The following is a 21,612-nucleotide window of genomic DNA, read 5'->3' as shown; positions in this document are numbered from 1 at the left end:
AATTTAGAAGCCTTTTTCTAATTCTTAAAGATACCATTCCAAAATTGAGTGGCTTAAATTACACATTATTAACGTTTATAAAAGCAAAATTTTGAATTTTGTTTGAGTTACTCTGAATTTTTATTTTGAGTTTAACTTTATCTCAAGTTAATTACGTCCGTAGTTTGACTTTATTCCTTTTTTGCAATCCCTATACTCATTTTATTGCTGGGATTTTACTTTTACAAGCCGTCCTCTGAATGAAATGTAGGTTTTTAGTTTACTTGAATGATGAATTCAATTATTAAAAATATTCTCATTCTTTAGGGTTTAGATGCAACATTTTCACCAGAATTTTTAAATCCATTCACACCTTTAAATAAGGACTTTTTAATTCATAAACAAAATATATTTTAAATGCTTATTTTCTAATTTGGGATTTTTCCCTAAATAAATAAACATCCTCAAGTTAAACGCAGACTTTTTTTCTTCAAAGTTTTCAGTGCCAGATTATTTATCCTTGAAAAACAATAAACTATTAATCCTTTTTCCACATTTTAACAGGCAGGGCGTTACATTTTCTACACGGTGAAACGACTCTTTGGCTTCCATGATATGTCTTAAATGTTTTTTTATTAGAATATTTACCCACTGATTATCTCCTCCTGGGCATTTAGCAGCGGCGTCTCATGTCGGCTGTATAAATAAAGTTTTTACTCTTCAGTGTTTTAGATGCAACTCAAAGCTGACAAAAATGAACCTTCTTCACTGATCTCACAATAAATCATGAAATGATTTCAGGAAACAATCCATTTCTGAATGAGCGACTCTTTCTACTTATCCTGGATTTAACAGTCAAACAGACCCAAACAGTTCTGGTAGTTCTGGTTTATTACACCTGCTGGATCTCACCACTCAGTTAGAAACTATTTTACAGTTAATCTTCACCCTCAGAGGCACAAACTGCTGTAAACACGATAAACATCAAGTTATACATTAGGTCCAAACGCAACAATATTAATAAAGAGAACACACGGGTCATCTGGAGCGGGTCCAGCTCCGGTGCTGATTAAAGTGACGAAGCAGAACGTTCCGTTAAAGTCAGGAGGAGCAGCTGAGGACAGGTTCTGTCAGAGGGAGTCATCAGAACCTTTACAGGTGGACCTGAGGTCCGGTTCTGTTCTGAAGGGAAACATTAAGCATGTTCTGGTCATTCTGGGCTAACGAGTCCAGGTGGGACGAAGTAACCGGACGGAACCAGGCGTTGAAACCAGAAAGAAGTCAGGAGATGGATCAGAACTTCACATGCAGCTCCCATCAGTGGTGGTTCTCCATGGTTCTGAGATCCGGAAGACCCGGATCCTGGAGACGAGCAGCTGAAACGAGCCTCTGTGTAAGACGGGGATAGGAGGAGCAGCTCGGCTAAAGGCGGTTCTGACGTCTGGGAGGAGAACCCAGGACAGAACCCAGGACAGAACCAGAACCCACTGGAGGGACCGATATGTCTTCTGGGCTGAGAACTCATTGGAGTGTGTTTCTGAGGGGAGGGACATCTGTTTCCCTCCTGGACCTGCTACCAGAAGATGGATCAGGATTCAGCCTGGGAGAGCAAAGCGGTCCAGAGTTTCTTCAGGAAACAGAACTCCGTGTTGAGGCCCGGCCCGGTCTGGTTTGGTCTGGCCCGGTCCGTCTACTTGGAACGTTTCAGGGGTAAAAACCTGCAGAATGAAGAGCTGTGCAGTGCAGCTTTAAAGTGCAGTTTCCCCCTCGTCGTCTCCGCACGCCATCCGGTGGATCCGGAACCACCGGGCGACCCGGAGCTAAGGTTCTGCCGGCGCGGCCCGCCCGCCGCCGCCGGCGCCGTCCGGCCGGAAGACGTCCCTGATGCGGGCCACGCAGATGTCGGAGGCGAACTGCGTCTCCTTGCAGATCTGCGCCAGGCTGAGGAAGCCGTGCGGCAGGTCGTCCACCACCGTCAGCGTCACCGGCTGCTCCATCGCTCGCAGCTTCTTGGCAAACATCACCGAGTCGTCGAGCAGCGCGTCCAGCGCCGAGGCCTGCAGGGAGGACAGGCGGCAGAAAACGGCTCGTCACAACCCCGGGAGTCATGCTGCTGCTGCTCAGCCGTCTGCAGAAGTATTCACACCCTCTGAGCTTTGAGCCGTTCCAACCACAGCCTATTTTCTATATACATTTTATTTATATAAATATAAATTGTATTTTATAGTTCTGGGTGAATTAAGACCAAGTGGAGCGTCACTGTGAAGAAAAACAGTTTTCATCACGTTTTCTTGAGAAATCTGAAAAGTGTGGCGTGCCAAAACTCTGAAACACCTTTGGGAGCAGGTCCAGGCCTCACAGCATATTTTGAGATGGATTCAGGTCTGGACTTTGACTAGGACATTCTAACCCATGAATCTGCTCTGATCTAATCCGTCCCTTAATATCTCTGCAGGTTCAGGCTGGTTCTGCTGCTGGAACACTGCAAAAATTGATCTAAAAATAAGTAAAATGTTCTTAAAGTTAGTGTATTTGTCCTTGATTTGAGCAGGTAAAAAAGATTATCTGCCAATGGAATGAGTATTTTAACCCCTAAAATGAGATAATTAGACATCCTGCACTTGAAATAAGATGATGGAGATGAGTTGTTCCTATTTTAAGTGCAAAAATCTTATTCCATTGGCAAATAGTCTTATTTACCTGCTCAAATCAAGGACAAATGCACTCATTTTAAGAACATTTAACTAATTTTTAGCTCAGTTTTTGCAGTGAAGGAGAACCTTTACCTCAGTCTCAGGTCTCCTGCAGCCTCTGACAGGTTCTCTTCCAGGATGGTTTTGGATTCAGCTCCATGCATCCCTGCATGATGCTGCCACCTCCATGTCTCCCGCTGGGGATGGGGCGCGTTGGGTTTGGGCTCACAGCAAAGGGGTGGAGATATATGCACATACACACACATATATATATATATATATATATATATATATATATATATATATATATATATATATATATATATATATATATATATATATATATATATATATATATATATATATATACATACATACATATATATATACACATGTATATATATATACCAGTGTTGTAGTACTCGAGTCCGAGACTCGAACTCGAGTCCGAGTCATTAGCTAAATTTAGAGACTCGTGACTTGACTTGGACTTGAGCACTGATGACTCGAACTTGGACTCGGACTCCTACATTCAGATCATTCTGACTCGGAAATTGAGAAAAAGACTCGACTTTTTTTATATCATTAGGCTATAATTTTAATATGTCATTAGAATATTATTTGGTGTATGATTTTAATATCTAAATGTCGTACCGCGCACGTGACGTCACCATCTCATGAGCAACGCCCCTTGCCGCTAAGGTTGGGCAAACAGTGTGAGAGCGCACGTAGCAACCAGCCGTTACACATGCAACAGATACAACGATATGATCGACTTTTCAGCTGTTAAACTTTCACAAGAGGATGTCCAGGCGCCCATTTTACTGGTAGAACTGTGGAACAACATACCAACGTTCAGCTCAAACGATGGCTTGAGTGTCGAGGTCTTAGAAAGACTGGAAAACTGGCCGAGTTGATAGGAAGGTAAGTCGATGTTTTTATCCTGCTCGGCGTTCATGGCGTCATCGGCCGTTTTTTTCTGTTTGTGGTCACCGTCCAGGAATCGGTATAAATTTTCCGGCCCGCCGAACAATTTAGTCCGGTCCGGTGGCCAAATGCATTATCATTATCCAACGGCTATATCTCCTCGCTGCATCGACCGATCCACACCAGATTTGTTGCGAGTAATGGGGGAACGCTGCCGAACGCGTTTGTGGGAATCGCCCGGTGGACGGGCGGGGAAAATGCGTGACAGCATCTGCGGTGGCGGGCGGCCAGCGGTGCGCGAACCCCGCCCGCCGGCCGGCACCGCGGCGGTGGCCAATAGGCCGGAGTGCGCTTGGCTGCGAGGGCCGATCGACGCCGCTTGCGGCTTTAACATCCTTCATATGCGGCCTATCAGCGTACCTCGAGTCGCTGTTGCACGTTCCATAACAACAATGTTTAAAAACCATGGTTAGGAGACGTCTTAGACTTGGAAAAAGCGGTAGTTTTACCGAGTAAAACCAGGGTAACTACAGCGAAAGAGTTATTAGTGCAATGGAATGTTACTGCTTCATGTCATACATCACACGTCAATAGTGACTCGACTCGGATTTTTTTTTAATGACTTGGACTTGACTCGGACTTGAACACTGGTGACTCGAACCTGGACTCGGACTCGAGGCATAGTGACTTGACTACAACACTGATATATACATACATATATACAGATACATACATATATACAGATATATATATATATATATATATATATATATATATATATATATATATATATATATATATATATATATATATATATATATATATATATATATATATATATATATATATATATATATAAAACATTAGAATTAGAGGTTGGAAGGTAACAGAATTGTTAAAAAGCAAAGGGTGTGAATACTTTTGCAAGACGCTGCATTTCCCAGTAAAAATTCTTCACTGTGCAGAAAAAGAAGCAGCTTGTGGTCAGCAGGGGGCGCTAAAGCCTGGGTGTCATGAAGACTATTATTCCTACAAAAAGGTTTAAAAACTGAACATTTTGACGTTTTTCTGCCTGATTCTGTTTATTTCGCCGTGAAGCAGAAAGTTTTCAGCTTTTTTTGGGAACCTGCTCTGATTTCAGGTTCCCAAAGAGAACCCGCCGGGGGAACAACCTTCCCTGGACTCCAGGCTCTTACCACTATGTGAACGGGCGGCAGGCCCCTCAGCAGGCCGGGCGGCGCCAGCAGAGGAGACACGAACGGGTTCCTCATGACGGGGCAGGACGTGGGCAGGACGTGGGCGTGGCACTCGGACCGCAGCGGCTCGAAGCCGCCGGGGTAGTGCAGGTCGCTGGCGGGGCTCCAGGTGGCGGCGGGAGCCGACGCCCGGCGGTGGTCGCTGGCTGCGCCCGCCGCCCGGCGGTGGTCGCTGGCTGCGCCCGCCGCCCGGCTCGGGTCCAGGAAGGACTGGATCCAGTTGGAGGCGCCCTGGGTGAGGTCGCTGAGCAGCAGGGCCGTGTCTCTGCTCAGGGCGCTCAGGCTGCCTCTGCGCTCTGCCGGCTGGGCCGTCTGGAAGTCTGAACCTGGGGGGGGGGGAGCAGGTTGGGTTTATTTAAGCTTTAATGTTTTAACCTTCCTGTAAAACATTAAAGCCAGCTTAGAACAATTTAACACCTAATAGAGGAAATTATACAGATTCAGCTGGGATTGCTCCAAACCAGGGATCTGCTACCTGCGGCTCTCTGGACCCTCCACAGTGGCTACAAATTATATTTTATTATGGTATTTAAATGTAATAATGATAATAAATGCAGGTTTTAGCAGTTTCTTTCTCGGAATAATTGCTTTTCATTTTCACAACACAATGATGCTAAAAGTGCCAGTAATTTAATTTTAAATCAATATTTCTTCATTATGTTGGAAACTATAATTTTTTTTTTTATATCATTTTTACGGCTGCAGTCAGTCCTGGCCTTATTTTCCTTGTAGGGTTCGTGAGACAGGCCTTCTGCAGGTGGGATGCATTTCCCTGATTGGTGCTCTGCTGCTTTAAAGCTGCTATGCATGCAGCAGAGGAGAGGCTCTATTCCTGCTCTCCCTCCACAAAACCCCATTATGTTTGGTTTGTAGCTTATCTTATGGTTGAGTTTTGTTAGGTTTGTTTTGCATTTGCTTATTTCTGGTTAGTTATGGGTTTTGCATTAATCCATTTTGTTTACTTTTTTCAGGTATTCCCTCTTCAGGTTTTATTTATGTAGTATAATTTAATAAATTAAATTTTAATTTAACCAGAAAATCCTTGTGTGGTCTCCCTTAATGTTGCTCCACCAAACGAGCCTGGTGGACGTAACAATCATTATCCACAAATATCAACATCCCATCCATCCTCTTTCTTGTAAACCTCAAAACAGACATAAAGGGTATTTCTTTAACGATGACAACATGTTTCCTACAGTAGATCTTTATCAAAAATTATAACTTCTTTTTTAACTTCTAAAGTCTTTTTTCAAAGGCAACATTTGCGGCTCTGAACGAGTTTAATTCAAGTGGACTGAAGGCAAAATGGCTCTTTAGACTGTAAAGGTTGCACGACCCTGGTCTAAATGAAAAGCTTCATTAATCTAAAAAACTAATAGGCAACAATAATAGCTTAAAATACCTTAAAATTTCTAATAGGAAGCAAAACGTTGTGGAATCTATAAAGCAGTAATAAAACGAGAACGATTAAAGGATATAGTCCTTGATCAGACGGAGGAACATAACCTGTAGGGGGCGCCATACGGTAGATATTATAGCCATGTCTGTCTGGTTTAAACATACCAAACCATCTTTATTTATAAAGCGCTTAAAAACAAGCTAAAACACATTCACAAAAAAAAAAATAAAAAATAAAAATCTAATGCATAAAATGCTTTTAAAAAAACAACAGAAAATGAAAAACTGTCCTACGTTGCGCTCCAGAGGCGCAGGAAGGTTCTGGCGCGTTAAAGCGAGCCGTGCAGCGGCACCAGCGTACCTGCGTAGGCGTTGAGGCACTTTGCCAGAACCCCCAGAGGCAGCAGCGGGTCGATGAGCGTGAGCAGGCGGGAGGGCGAGGCGTCGGTGGTGAGCAGGGTGGCGGGGTAGGCCGCCATGATGCCGTCGGGGACCCGGATGCCGGCGGTCAGGGCCCTCATGGACACGGTGATGCAGAGGTTGCCCCCGGCGCTGTCCCCGGCCAGGCAGACCCGCTCCGCAGTAGAACCTGCGGTTCAGAGAGGAACGTTGAGGAAGAACCCAGGGTGGGCGTGCCGTACCTGGACCGCACACATCAACAAGCGTCTGGCTAGAAACGGAGCCTTTCCTGTACAGAACCGGGTTCTGGTCAGAGTCCATACGGTTTTAACAGGTTTGTGTTCAGAACCTTCATATCAGCCTGAATCATCCAGGCTTTGGGACCTTTGTCCAAATTATCCACCATCTAGCTGCTGATTCAAGCTGGATTTCTATATAATCCTGTAGTTTTTTAGCAATGGACCAGAACCACAGCATGATGCTGCCACTGCCGTGCTTCAGAACCTTTCTACAGGAGAGGAATATGGACCCAGTTGGGTATTCTAGAACAACAGCAATCCCAAACCCAAACTGGGTCAAAGTACGCTAATACTTAGCTTCAGGAAGGGCCTAGTCAAAGTCCTGACCCGGTCTATGTTTAAAAGCAGGTCTGTGTCCCTGAACCAGCCGTTTTAAATGATGGTTACTAATTCTGGAGAACGGTCTAACCTGGTCCAGAATGGTGCCGGACGCTCGTTAAGGCGCACTAAACGTGCCGGTGTTGGTACCAGATCGGCTCGGGCGCTTCCCGATGACATCATCATATGGCAAATCCACTCAAACAAACTACATTATGCCTGCGGCCTCCATTTGTTACAAATCAATTTTCTTTTGTTAATTTACTGTTATTTTCCAGTAACTTAATAGAGTCATGAAAACTTTTAACATCATTTTGGAATGCTTCTGTGGTAGTCTGACAATTTAATCGGTAATTTTGCCAGATCAAAGTTACATCTTAAGAGAAATTTCCTTCCTCCAATTTTTTTTTTAAAAGTTGTGAAGGGAAAATAAACCATAAACTCTTTTAATTTTTAATAAAAGTCTGCAGCCATTTTAATTTAATCACGGCATTCATCACTTTAAAATCAATAACGTTCATTCCTCCTTTTTGTACTGATGTTGTTCTTTCTGATCACATGTTTTTTATTATTCCAGATGAAATTGTGATGAATTTGATAAATTTTTTATTGTAGTATTTGGTATATTTAAGATATACGCTGGATAAATTAATCTGGCTATCCCTTCCGTTTTTGTTAACAATATTCTTCCAAAAATTGAGCCACTGTCAAATATTTGTTGATTTTTTTCTGTAAAATGGCTTGAATATTTGTTCTATCATTTCCAGTGTGGTCCTTGTTAATCATTATACCTAAATATTTTACCTCATTTTTATCAATTAAAGAGGGTTGATTATTTCGAATTGCTAAAATGTCACATTTTCTATGTTCATCTTTCAGCCTGAACATTTTGAGAAAAAGAAACCGCTAAATTAACTTAATAAAATTGATTCGTTACAAATGCAGACCGCTGGCTCTATGTAGTTTGTTTGAGTGGCGTTGCCATAAGGTGACGTCATCAGGAGGCGCAGGGACCACGGAGAATTTCTTCGTAAAATTGTCCGTTTACAAACCGCAATCCCGCTCTCGGATAAAACCTACACCCCACTATAATTACTTTAGTAAGTTGTCCAGACCAATCAGAATGTTTTGCGTAATTGTGCAAACGTTAAACCAATCATGTATAGTGACGTCATCAGAAGGCGCCGGCCCCCGAGTGGATCTGGTGCCTACAGCGGATCCAAATATTATCTAGAAACTGGAGCCTGTAGAAGTTATTGTGACCCGGTGGGGAACAGAAAAAGCTCATTAAACTTTAAACACGAAAACAAGTTTTTGTTCTCAAAAATGAGAAGATGCAAACGTTCTCCTGAAACTGTGAATGAGTGAAAACATCAGCAGAGGTGGGGAGTAACTAGTTACTTTTACTCAGTTACATTTACTTGAGTAACTTTTTGAACAAAATGTGCTTTTAGGAGTAGTTTTACTGCATTGTACTTTTTAGTTTTACTTAACTCTTGATGAATAAAAAACAAACTGGTTTTGACCAAAAATGCACCAGAGATAAAAACCTGGAGTTTATATTAAAGTGAGACTTCTTATTTATACACAATCTTTGTTATTTTAAGGTTATTTTCTATCTGTTGATTATTGAGACATTTAGAGGTCAGATGAACAGTAAACAGTAGATATTGTTACTGGAAGCACTTTGCACTGTTCTAACATACTGGATATACATTAACTGCTGGAAGTGTTGCTTTCAAGTTTAATATTTACTTTTTTTTTTTTTTAGAAAAGTGTTTCTTTTGTCTTTAAATTACCAGAATTTGCACATAACCTTGTATTTTTGTCTGTTTGATTACATCATTTTTAAATATTAAATCATCAGCTGTTTTGATTAGTTACTCAGTACTTGAGTATCATTCTAACTGAAGAAACTTGACTTGAGTAAAAACAGCTGGAGGACATTTTCTGGCTCCTCTTCCACCTCTGAACATCCGGATGAATCGGGTCTGGAACGCTTAAACTGTTTCTACTTCGTTTCCCAGTAAAAACAACGTGTTGCTCGGCTTTCCTCCTCCTCCCCTGTTACGTAACAAATAAAACTCCTTTTAATCTCACTATTGTTTCCAAAATCTGCCGTCTAACTGTTGCAAAGTGACTCCCTGCACACATTAGGCTCATAAATGCTGCTTCTTTGCTGCGGGTCCAAACATTTCCCTGAAAATCCTTCAGTTTATCCAACAACACGGAGGCCAGAACGCACAGGAAACATTAACAAAGTTCACCTTTCTCAGGTTTCTCTCTGGCTACAATGGCTCGCCGTGAAATCAGAACTTTTTTATCCCACAAGATCCGATTGTTCTCTGCAGTCGGAGAACAGATTATGTTCCTGAAGAGCAGAGCAGGAGGCCGGGCCTTCAGAACCTCCTTTCACCCAGAACCAGCTCACAGTTTTATTTAAACTCATTATTGTCTATGTTGTCTCCAAAATATTGTTAAAATGAGTTTTTAATTGTTTCACAAATAAAAGTCTGTATTCTGCCACCATTACTCTGATACCCCTGAATAAAAATCCCGCTGCCTTCAGATGCATCATGGGAACCAGCAGAAAGTTCTGGTCCAGTTTAAATCTGGGTCAGGTTCTACAGCAGCGATGTCCTAATATTTCGGTACATGGGCCAAAATATGAATAAAATTATTTTTTTTAAACTGAAAAAATTATGTAATTTTTTTTACCTGCTCTACGAAATATGATAATTTAAAAGTCTAAATTTAGCTTCCTAACACCATAGAAATATGTATGACCTGTACGCTTTATGATCCACTATAATTATATTGTTCTTGCTTTTTTATTGTGGTTTTCGAGGAAATGTTACGTCTCCGTGTAATTACTCCCTGTTTATGCTGCTCACAGCCACCATGGCTTCCTGTTCTAACTGCTGCTAATGTTGTTTTATAGATTTTATTATTTTATGTTGTTGACTCAATCTGCCGAAGGGACTAAAGATGGAAATTAGCCATAAAATATAATCTGGCATATTTACCTGTCCCTTATTAAATAAATAAGCTCTACATTGTAAATAAATAAATGAGATTTTGTTTGTTTGTAGGAAATTAATGTGTAAATCCTCGTAGATCCAAAATCTAAAAAAAGTGTTTTGCTCATTAAAAGGTGGTCATCCAGTTTTAATAATTGAATTCAAAGCGGATTTTAATGCACCACAATCTGCATTTGGGTGATTAAATGTCATTGGGTAGATGTTACTATGAAATTAAAGAGAATATCAAAATTGTGTTCATTAAAAGATGAATACTTTGTGTCGTACTTAACATTTTCATTTGTTGGATTTTAACTTTTCTGTTATAATTTTGCTCTAATTAAAAACTAAAATCCTCCGTCTGCATCAGCCACCTGTGCTGGTGGACCAGGTCTTACTGGAGGTTCTCCTTCCAGCAGGAGAACCAGCCTGAACCTGCAGAGATATTATGGGATGGTTTAGATCAGATTCATGGGTTAGAACGGCCTAGTCAAAGTCCTGCTATGCCATAAGCTGGTTGAATATGCTTATTATTATTATTAATTATAATTTGGTATTATAATTTAAATAATAAATCATTCAACTCAAAATTTCGCTATAACAAATATAGTTCAAATGGTGGTGATGTTAGCTATAAGCTTACAAGTATTTATACCACTAATGCATTAGTTAACTTTCTGTTATGAACTCATTTATGCTGGAATAAATGATCAGGTCGGACTGTTAACCGACCAGGTTTATCCAGCAGGCTGTGAGAACCCCAATGTAACTGCAATTAGAGTTTAAATCCTTATTCCTTATCACCATCCAATGATATTGTCTCTGTATTAATGTCAGATGTTAACTCCAAAGGAGGTTAGCTCTGATTTCTGAATACCCAGGCAACTGTGAATTGGACTGAACACAAAACAATGTCTATTCCGCAGTGGTTGGTTTTATTGAACCAAAAGCAATTCCCTGTTACAGTAATTCTCTGATTCAAACAACTTTGGAATTCTTACTCATTACTAAACTAAAACATGCAAAATATATATGTGGAAATAAAGAACAAAACAAAAATAAACAATGGATTAAAATGAGCGGTTAGCAGATCTTAACTTAACTCAAAGTTGTTTAACACCGCCCTCGAAACATCGGCATTTCACGTATCAGCATTGACAGACAGAACAGCTTCGGGAATCTCACTGGACGCTTTGATGTCTTACACAAAGCTAGTTCAGCTAAGCTACCTACAGTCCAGATACACGTGACCCTCCCAAGATGGCTGCTACGATGACGTATGAGGGGAGGTCCTAATAACGTAACCACGCTTACGCTGATGGGACAATGCCTCGTTTCGAGAGGGGGGGGCTAACTAGGAGTTTAAAGCAAAGCCCGCGACTTGAGCTCGGACAAAGAAATTAAACTGATAAGGAGCGAAAAGAGAGAGAGGGGGGAAGCAGGGAAGAAGATGAAAAGAGATAAATCGGTAACCCACGGCGGGGTTATTGATGAATCACAAATCAACACAGCAAATCAATTGTAAAATGCATGCCCATACAAAGAAAATGTTCATCAAAATAATTCCAACTTCGTCGTGGAATAAAAGCATTAACCAACACCTACAAAGTTCTACCGCCTGCCCAGGCACTTCTAAACACCCTGTTGGTGAGACAGAAATGAAAGGGGGAAAACCCCGTTACTTTGAGTTGCCTCGGGGCTGGTCCGGAACGCTCCGAGTGTGGCTTTCTGGACGCGCTTCGACGAGCGCAGTTGTCCACAGGCTGCAGCGGCACGGGGAAGAAGCTGCTTCGTTTCTTCCTCCGGGTTCACAGTCAGTCGCTTTGTTGGCCAGACAAAGCGGGGTCCTCTTCGATCAGTGGGAGATGCGGCGTCTCTCAGTCTTTTGATCAGAGGGAATTTAAAAGTACTTATTTAAGTCGACCTCCTGTTATAAAGCAGGGAATAACCGTTGCGTCGAAAAATCTCGGTCCAGCGAGCAATCGAACACGTGGCGTGGGAATCAGCTGTGCGTGTCTTCTCGGGTTGGCTAAAAGCCAGGGAAGAAGGAAGCTCATCGTGTGTGATCGGCTTTTATAGCCATCACTATAGCAACCTTATCTTGATCGGCGGCCATTTTGCCGTGTTGCGTGATGGGAGTTGGTGGCCATTTTGACCACATTGCATCATGGGTAACGCAGTCCGTTACGTCCCGAATTGATGCTGTTTCCTTGATCGGCGGCCATTTTGCCGTGTTGCGTGATGGGAGTTGGTGGCCATTTTGACCACATGAGTTGGTGGCCATTTTGACCACATTGCATCGTGGGTAACGTAGTCCGTTACCGCTTTCTGTCACGTCTGAACTGGCACAACATACCCCCCTTTAGCTTTGAAGAGTGGGATGCTGGTCACAGTCTTTAAAGCTACAACCAAGTCCATTCTGGCGTGACGAAAATCCGTTGTGCATGAGTGGAACAACCTAATAGTCTTTCTAGTAGTCCATTGGGATTCATGCAGTTCAGTTCATCATCCAAGAGGAGGAAAAACAAAGCATTCATTGTGCCTGGGTCAGTGACCTAGCCTGGGCAGGACTAAGCTATAGCTAGTCATTTCTATTGGCTAATAAGGCAACAATAAAGTAATAATAAAAAAAAAAAAGAAATGCAAACTTCACAATCACCATTGTCAATACATTCATTGGTCATCAGGTTTGAACTTTGAACCAAAGAAAGGAGAGAAGGAAGGAGGGAAAGGAAAGAGACAGCGGTTCGTAGTCTAATCAGCTTATGGCCTTCAAGGAGCTGGTGCTACGAACCTGGGAGCGACAAAGGTGAGGGCGTCAATCCTGGTTTGCAACTGTTTGATCTGCTTGTATGCTGCATACGCCATCGCGGTAGTGATGGCCCATCCAAATACAAGGAGAACCACAATAATGGTCATAATGTGAGTGTCGGTCGACTCTGTAGCTCTGGGGAAGCGAAGCAGAGGGACCGAGCTCAACTCTGATGGAGTGAGACTGAATTTAATCAGCTGGGTGACTGCAAGTAAAAGCTGTCTTTCAATGCCGACATCAATGCTGAAATTGTATCCCTTAAAGACATCTATTATTTCAATCTCCGATAAATGGGTTGCTTGAGCATACCCAGTGGATGTCTTTGGTTTTGGTACACAAATCCAAATTAGGGACTAAATAAAGTTTGGGATCAGCATCATGATAGGCCAATATTGAGGGAGTTTGTAGGTGTACGTGGGTCTCACCTTGCCAAAAACCGACATTCAATACTGATTCAAACCTATACGCATTAGCTCTTTCAATGATGGGAAGGTTTAGCATAAATCCTATCTCCAAGTTGTCAGGATTTACAAATATTGGAATTGCACTACCTAGGCTGTACGCCAGGTGTATTTGTGGTGGTTGCAGTGTTTCACTAGAGGCAGATTTGAGAACCTTTTCAACCAAATCTACTGGTACCAGGTACGGAGGAATCCGTCCTTCAGCAAGGCTATTTATGGATGAACTAACCTCTCGAGTGAGGTCCTGCATTAAATCTCTAACAACCTGAGTATGCATCATGTCATTCTTTACCACTTCTGTGAGCGTTTCCAAAGCAATGCATGGTGTTATGGCTGAGTGTGAAATTATGGACGTGAAGTTATGTATGGACACTTGCTTTGTTAGTGCATGTTTGAAATGTCCTAATTGAACATGCACTTGTCCTATTTAATGCTATGCATTGTTCTCTTCGGCGGGGCGGAGTTAGGCTCCCTTCCCTGTGAGGAGAGTTTAGTGGACGGTTTAGTTTGGTTCGCATGAACCCATTTGTACTCTGGACTTTGCACGCTGGCTTCTAGGTTCTTTCGAGGCCACGCGAAAGTCGTTCGGAGACGGTCTTTTAAGTCAGTGACGCACTGGTGTGCCGTGTAGACGGTTGTCACACTGACGTCTTCGGGCTGGTAGATGAGATTCAGGGGAAGTGTCCTTTGCCTTCCTGTCATCATCTGGAAAAGTGTCACCCCTGTGGAACATGGTGAAGTAGAGCGGACTAGCATTAGGACCAGGGGAAGCTTTGTATCCCGGTCCCTGTCATGGCTGCTGGCATGTTCCTTTGACATGCTGACCACGGTGCAGTTCATTCGCTCCACCTGTCCGGATGACTGTGGGCGGTAGGTGATGTGGAATTTAACTTCCACGCCCAACATGTTGAAAAGCACGGTCATAATGTTTGACGTTCCTCTGTCCGAGTCGATGGACAGGGGAAGGCCCCACCGGCTGAAAACGTGATTTAGCAGCAGGGCTGCTGTGGTGACAGCGGTGTCATTCGGTGCCGGCAAACATTCGACCCATTCTGTGAAACTGCCTGTTATTGTCAAAAGATATTTGTTATTTCTTGACGATTTGGGGACTGGACCGATCCAGTCAGTCTGCAAATGTGACCACGGAAATATAACCCCCCTTTGCTGAAGCAGGGCTCTGTCTAGTGGCCGTGTGGGTTGTAACTGGCTGCAGGTTAAGCAGCCTCGTACATACTCCTGGGTGTCCTGGGCCGCTGAAGGCCGGGACATCACCTGTTGGGGAGTTTTCAGATTAGCTTTGCAGCTTCTGTGTTCTCCTACTGGTGAGTCATGGACGTGTGTCAGTGTGATCCCAAGTTCGTTTGAATCTTTGGGCTGAATGGGCTGAAACTCATAAAACAGCTCCTTAAGTGCCGTTTCCTCTGTTTCAGTGGTCAGTGCATCAGCTTTTTCCAGCTGTTGCATGATTTCTGTTTCAAAGCCAGGGCAGGGCTCAGTGGGTGAGTCCCGGTTCTCTGGTTGATTCGGTGCTGGTTCTGTTGGGTCGGTTGCTGTCGCATACCCCAACAGATTTCCTTCAGCTTCAAGCGTTGCACCACAAATGGATCCAGCAGGCCGAGCTTCATGTCGCCTGATTTGGATCATGTTGGAAGGAAAAGTAAAACACGGTGTCTGGAGAGTCCTGTCTGCCGGTCAAGGATAAGGGCAGGTCTCCGATGACGGGAATGCTCAGCTCAAAGTCGTGGAAAGAGCTTTCGATGAGCACCCCAAGAGGTTCCTTCGCCACCACTTGGATCGGCATGTGGGTTGGATTCTCCACTAACAGGTAAGCTGAGCGATTGTTCAGCTCAAGCAGGGGTGTGTCAGAGGATTTCGAAATCGGCTCTGTGGAAGGCAGAAATGGTGCTAAAAGTTCTTTGTGCTCTTCTGAGCATGTCACCTGGTTGATAGGGACGGACAGTCCACTTCCAGAAGTGAGGGGCTTGGGAGTCCCCACTTGGGCCCAAAGATGACCATGATAGCAGTCAATGAGTGGGGCTAAACCTGTTCAACAGGTCCTGACCCACAAGAAAAGGTTCTGTGTCCAAAGTACATATGTAGATGGGGTGCACCAGGGTCATGTCACGGAAAGTGATGTCTAACCACGCCCGTTTGGTGATGCATGACTGATCCTGAGTGTAGCTGGTGATGCCCACGTTACAGGTCTCCACCTGGAACGGTTTCCCAAGAGACACCATAGCTCTGGTCACCTCATCAAACAAATCTGAGCACATTAGACTGATCTCGGAACCCGTGTCTAAAAGAGCATTTGCAGTTACACATCCTCCGATAACTGTCGAGCAGTATAAGCGGTGTGCATTTTCATGATGGTTTAGCTCACCTAGAAACCTTAGAAAAGGGGCTTTCTGATCACCTGCTGATGGGATCTTAGAAGGTTGTTGGTGATTTTTCGGTTGGTCCCCCCCCTTAATCAGATAAACTCTGTTAGAAGGGGAAGCCTGTTCCACGCCTAGTCATGCTGGCTGGGGTTTTGGGCCTGGCTTACCTGGAGGGTCGACAGGATTGGATGATGGCTGGGACGGCTGCGGCGCGATCTGACGCACTGTTTCGGCTAGCAACCTGCGAAAAGTCTCCTCTATCTCCTTTCTCATTGACTCCTCCATGCGCAGGTTCCAGCCTTTGTTGTCATGTGTGGCTTTTCGACCTTTCTGGCCAGTCAGTTTGCTTACCGTCTCGGGCTGGATCCGGCCTGTGCCATTTTTGAAACCTCTCACCTTCCATGCTGCCATGCTGACCTCTCCTATCCTGGGAAGCTTTCTTCTGCTGCGGCTCAAAACCATGTTGCTTCTTAGGACCAAATCTAGTTTTAGGTTTGAAGGGAGGCATCTCATGTCCCTCCAGACCTAAACTCTTTCTGGTTCGGCTTGAATCTGCAGAACCTTTTTATCACTATCGGCTCCTTTGTTGGGCCGGACACGTGTTTCCCATGCCACCTGCGCGTATTTCCTGATTTCCTGCATGGTAAGTTTCTTGGTTCTACAATGCATGGTAACCTCATAACGCACGCTTTCATGAAGATTATGGAGGAACAAAGATTTGAAAGTGTGGTCTTCCTCCAAGCCGGGAGCATTTCGTCCCTGAAAGTAAGCAGCCCGCAAGCGACGGTAGTACTCTTTTGGTGCTTCAGTTCTCTTTTGCTGAATTGCAAAAGCTCCAAGAGTTGCAGAAGCTGGGTCTGTAAACACAGAATATTCTTCTCTTAAAGCCTGACAAAGAGCTGAATAACGGTCACGTGTAGCTGGAGGGAGGCTTTCTATGAAAAACATGGACACTTCTGGACGTGGTTTTCCAGATAAGCTTCAACTTTTCTCGAGCTGAGGGGCTATATAAGTCTAGCAGACAGCGCTCTAACCTCTCTGAGATAGTCATCAATGGTGGATTCTGTATTGCTAGGATCAAAACGCCCTATGTCTCGGGCCAGGGACTCAAGTTGACGCATCCGCAGTCCCTGTTCAGGGATCGGAGCTGGTCCATCTGAGTCCTCTCCTGACGACTCCTGCCTGCGGTAACCACGATAGGAGGGAGGCTCCAGTTCTGACCACCTACCTGGCATCGGCGGCCGTTCGTGGGACGCAGGGGGACCCCCCCTGTCATGAACTCTTGTCTGTGGACGCAGTTCAGAGGAGTGGGGGTTCACCTGTGTCCCAGGAACGGTGCTCTCGTCGCCCTGGTGGGGGAAAAGATCATAGCGGGCCGTGTCAGGGGTCAGGTGGGAAGCAGGTGTTTTCCCATGATTCACATCATGTGGATCTGTCCTGATTGCCACCCTAAGTTGTTTAGGCATTTCTTTCTGTATCACACTGCTATATCTGTCCTGACCTTCGCTTACCCTTCGCTCAGAAGGTGTCTGAGGGCCCAGTTCATCCAATGTCCTCCAGGTGTGATCTCCATGTTTTCCTTTGGAGTTCTCACACTCAGATCCTTCTGTCTGCAAGCTAATGCGATCCTCCTCTCGCTCCTCTGTGAGATGACAGCTGCCCTGAACATTTCTCTGTTCTAGCTCCCTGATTCTTTCCTCAGCTAAAGCACGCCTCTCAACCTCTCTGTTACACAGATTGGTCTCTAGCGTTAACCTTCGGTGGTATAACGCAGTTAATTCACCCAAAACATCTGCTACCAAATCTATGTTTAGGTTTGCTCTGGACCTCCTCCACCAATTCCTGAATTCTCCTCTCACAGTCTTCTATGCTAAACTGATTCAGACGGGTTTGTTCGTCCGGTGTCATTTTAAGCAGTGAGCTAATGACATCCTGGACCTCCATTCCAATGGAATGGTTTGGACCTTCAGCTCCTTTGACTGAAGAACCGCTACTATCCATTCTTTGTCAGCTATGGATAACAACACAACAAGTAACACTGTAGTTTAGCAGAGCGCTAAATGACAGACAACAAATAACAACGCTGTATTCTAGCTTAGCACTAAGCAACAACGCATACACTTTAGTTTTAGCTCAGCGCTAAACAACAACTGCTAACACAACCGTTAAGTGGCTTCACTTTAACTGTTAACAGCAAACACGCACTATGACTCACACTACTGCAGGAAGTGGGTTCGATTACGTGCGTTTAATTAGGCTGCGCAGGGGAGAATCACCCCTGCGACTTACAATTCCTATGTTTAGGAACGGTTAATATGCTTGTTTAACTTTGAGAATATTAACTTTGAGTGACATGACCACTAACCTTTCGGCCAGTAATTAAGTGATAAAGCTGTGGCTTTGTTTGTGATGTAAGTTATTTAAGAACAGGTGCTCTACACATGTGTGGAAAATAGCAAGTGTTTTGGAGCTTCAGAGGTGGCAAAGAATGACAGTTAAAAACCGCTAAATTGCAACCTTAGTTTCAAAATCACAGCTCAATTTTGACCACTTATGATGAGCAGAAGGGGATAAAGGAGAAAAAAAAAAAAAAATATGAATAAAATAAATTAAAGAAGACAAAAGGGCGGAACCATAAGGTAAGTTTAAAGAAACTGACTTTCAAAACTGTCCCTCCGGGAACTGAGCGATCTAAGCTGTCTTTAAAACCGTGACTGCAACTACCTATCCTGGCCACCAGATGGAGGCAGGGTCTCTCTTTTCAAAGCAGAACACGACACAGACTCTGATTGACAAGTAGCAGACGCTGGCTGCTGTGTATTTCAATCTAGCTGACTTCCAGTCCAGAAATCAATATTCAAACCTCAGGTTAACAACCTCAAACCACCACAAACACGTATATATTTAGTAATGATACCTCCTTAATCAATTATGACTGAATAGTCCTTTTGGCAAGGTGAGCAGTCAAATGCTGGAATATGGATTGTGTTCATTCAATTCATAAGTTGCTGGTTATTCGATTTAGTCTAAAGGAACGCCAATAAGTAGACTCCAGCCCACACCGGGAAAAGCCAATTTATGCTAATGCCATAAGCTGGTTGAATATGCTTATTATTATTATTTAATTATAATTTGGTATTATAATTTAAATAATAAATCATTCAACTCAAAATTTCGCTTATAACAAATATAGTTCAAATGGTGGTGATGTTAGCTATAAGCTTACAAGTATTTATACCACTAATGCATTAGTTAACTTTCTGTTATGAACTCATTTATGCTGGAATAAATGATCAGGTCGGACTGTTAACCGACCAGGTTTATCCAGCAGGCTGTGGAACCCCAATGTAACTGCAATTAGAGTTTAAATCCTTATTCCTTATCACCATCCAATGATATTGTCTCTGTATTAATGTCAGATGTTAACTCCAAAGGAGGTTAGCTCTGATTTCTGAATACCCAGGCAACTGTGAATTGGACTGAACACAAAACAATGTCTATTCCGCAGTGGTTGGTTTTATTGAACCAAAAGCAATTCCCTGTTACAGTAATTCTCTGATTCAAACAACTTTGGAATTCTTACTCATTACTAAACTAAAACATGCAAAATATATATGTGGAAATAAAGAACAAAACAAAATAAACAATGGATTAAAATGAGCGGTTAGCAGATCTTAACTTAACTCAAAGTTGTTTAACACCGCCCTCGAAACATCGGCATTTCAACGTATCAGCATTGACAGACAGAAACAGCTTCGGGAATCTCACTGGACGCTTTGATGTCTTACACAAAGCTAGTTCAGCTAAGCTACCTACAGTCCAGATACACGTGACCCTCCCAAGATGGCTGCTACGATGACGTATGAGGGGATGGTCCTAATAACGTAACCACGCTTACGCTGATGGGACAATGCCTCGTTTCGAGAGGGGGGGGCTAACTAGGAGTTTAAAGCAAAGCCCGCGACTTGAGCTCGGACAAAGAAAATTAAACTGATAAGGAGCGAAAAGAGAGAGAGGGGGGAAGCAGGGAAGAAGATGAACAGAGATAAATCGGTAACCCACGGCGGGGTTATTGATGAATCACAAATCAACACAGCAAATCAATTGTAAAATGCATGCCCATACAAAGAAAATGTTCATCAAAATAATTCCAACTCGTCGTGGAATAAAAGCATTAACCAACACCTACAAAGTTCTACGCCTGCCCAGGCACTTCTAAACACCCTGTTGGTGAGACAGAAATGAAAGGGGGGAAAACCCCGTTACTTTGAGTTGCTCGGGGGGTCCGGAACGCTCCGAGGGTGGCTTTCTGGACGCGCTTCGACGAGCGCAGTTGTCCACAGGCTGCAGCGGCACGGGGAAAAGAAGCTTCGTTTTCTTCTAGGGTTCACAGTCAGTCGCTTTGTTGGCCAGACAAAGCGGGGGGGTCTTTCGATCAGTGGGCGATGCGGCGTCTCTCAGTCTTTTGATCAGAGGGAATTTAAAAGTACTTATTTAAGTCGACCTCCTGTTATAAAGCAGGGACTTAACCGTTGCGTCGAAAAATCTCGGTTCCAGCGAGCAATCGACAACGTGGCGTGGGGAATCAGCTGTGCGTGTCTTCTCGGGTTGGCTAAAAGCCAGGGAAAAGAAGGAAGTCATCGTGTGTGATCGGCTTTTATAGCCATAACATAGCAACCTTATCTTGATCGGCGGCATTTTGCCGTGTTGCGTGATGGGAGTTGGTGGCCATTTTGACCAATTGCATCATCAGGTTTGGTAACGCAGTCCGTTACGTCCGAATTGATGCTGTTCCTTGATCGGCGGCCATTTTGCCGTTGTTGCGTGATGGGAGTTGGTGGCCATTTTGACCACATGAGTTGGTGCCATTTTGACCACATTGCATCGTGGGTAACGTAGTCAGTTATACCGCTTTCTGTTCACGTCTGAACTGGCAAACAGCCAGACCTGAATCTAATTGAGAATCTTTGTGTTTTGTACGTAGATGTTTCTCCACCTACGCGAGTGAAGCCGAGGGTGTCTGCCAGAAGTTTCACTATGAAGACTGCAGAGGACCTGCAGACAGAAGGAGATTCTACAAAGTTCTGGCTCAGGGAGGCGGAAACACGACTCCAGAACCCCAATCAATGATTTTCCTCCATCAGGTATGGCCTGGCTGTGTTCAGATTAAAAACCCAAATTTCTATCAATATGACAAAAATGTGGAGGAAGTTCTAGTTCATGAGTTGTAAAGGCGTGTTGTATATTTTGGTCAGGTTCTGTGTGATCAGTGATCAGTGGAGAGCTCTTTGTTTCTCTGAATTTAAACAGAAGTTTTCACGCCCACCCCTCCAACCTATCTTTGAAGTTGAACAAAAAGAAAAAAAGTCAATGCAGTAAACCATCAATAAAATAAACTGCTATCTTCATTAAGCAGAAAACTAAACCTATAAGGCATTGTTCTGTTTTTAAAGTTACCGTTATTTTACTATGTAACTGAATTCAACATCGCCACCAATATATATATTTTAAATAACATCAGAAAATTGGTTATTTTTCCAGTATGTTTCTACCATGGCCCCCTCTGCAATTACACTACGCCCCCACTAGGGGGCGCCGCCCTGCTATAAGGTGACAGCAGAGCCAAACAGAGAAGGACCCAGCAGGTGGCCAGTGGTTCAGGGCCCAGCAGT

The 21,612-nt window shown here is 43.6% G+C and overlaps 2 protein-coding genes across 3 annotated transcripts in view; one reads left to right on the top strand and one right to left on the bottom strand.

Annotated features, from left to right (window-relative positions):
* Positions 1-852: 852 nt before the first annotated feature.
* LOC118565375 (hormone-sensitive lipase-like) lies at positions 853-21,612 on the bottom strand. 2 transcript variants are annotated; one of them, XM_036145719.1, is made up of 5 exons: positions 21,579-21,612; positions 6,615-6,842; positions 5,050-5,181; positions 4,796-5,019; positions 853-2,036 (listed from the first exon to the last, which is right to left on the bottom strand). In XM_036145719.1, the coding sequence occupies exons 2-5, from the start codon at positions 6,772-6,774 to the stop codon at positions 1,800-1,802; spliced, it is 753 nt and encodes a 250-aa protein (XP_036001612.1). In that variant the 5' UTR covers positions 6,775-6,842; positions 21,579-21,612; the 3' UTR covers positions 853-1,799. The 2 variants fall into 2 exon arrangements, with proteins under 2 accessions (XP_036001612.1, XP_036001611.1); XM_036145718.1 differs by having other exon boundaries at positions 4,796-5,181.
* The window catches only part of crybg2 (crystallin beta-gamma domain containing 2), a 38,846-nt gene continuing 24,006 nt past the window's right edge, over positions 6,773-21,612 (top strand). Inside the window, 1 exon segment of the mRNA XM_036144817.1 lies at positions 6,773-6,835. Coding sequence (XP_036000710.1) covers positions 6,773-6,835 — 63 coding nt within the window.

Source organism: Fundulus heteroclitus, chromosome 13 (assembly GCF_011125445.2).
Source record: "Fundulus heteroclitus isolate FHET01 chromosome 13, MU-UCD_Fhet_4.1, whole genome shotgun sequence".
Taxonomy (NCBI): domain Eukaryota; kingdom Metazoa; phylum Chordata; class Actinopteri; order Cyprinodontiformes; family Fundulidae; genus Fundulus; species Fundulus heteroclitus.
This window is presented reverse-complemented; position numbering and strand designations above follow the sequence as displayed.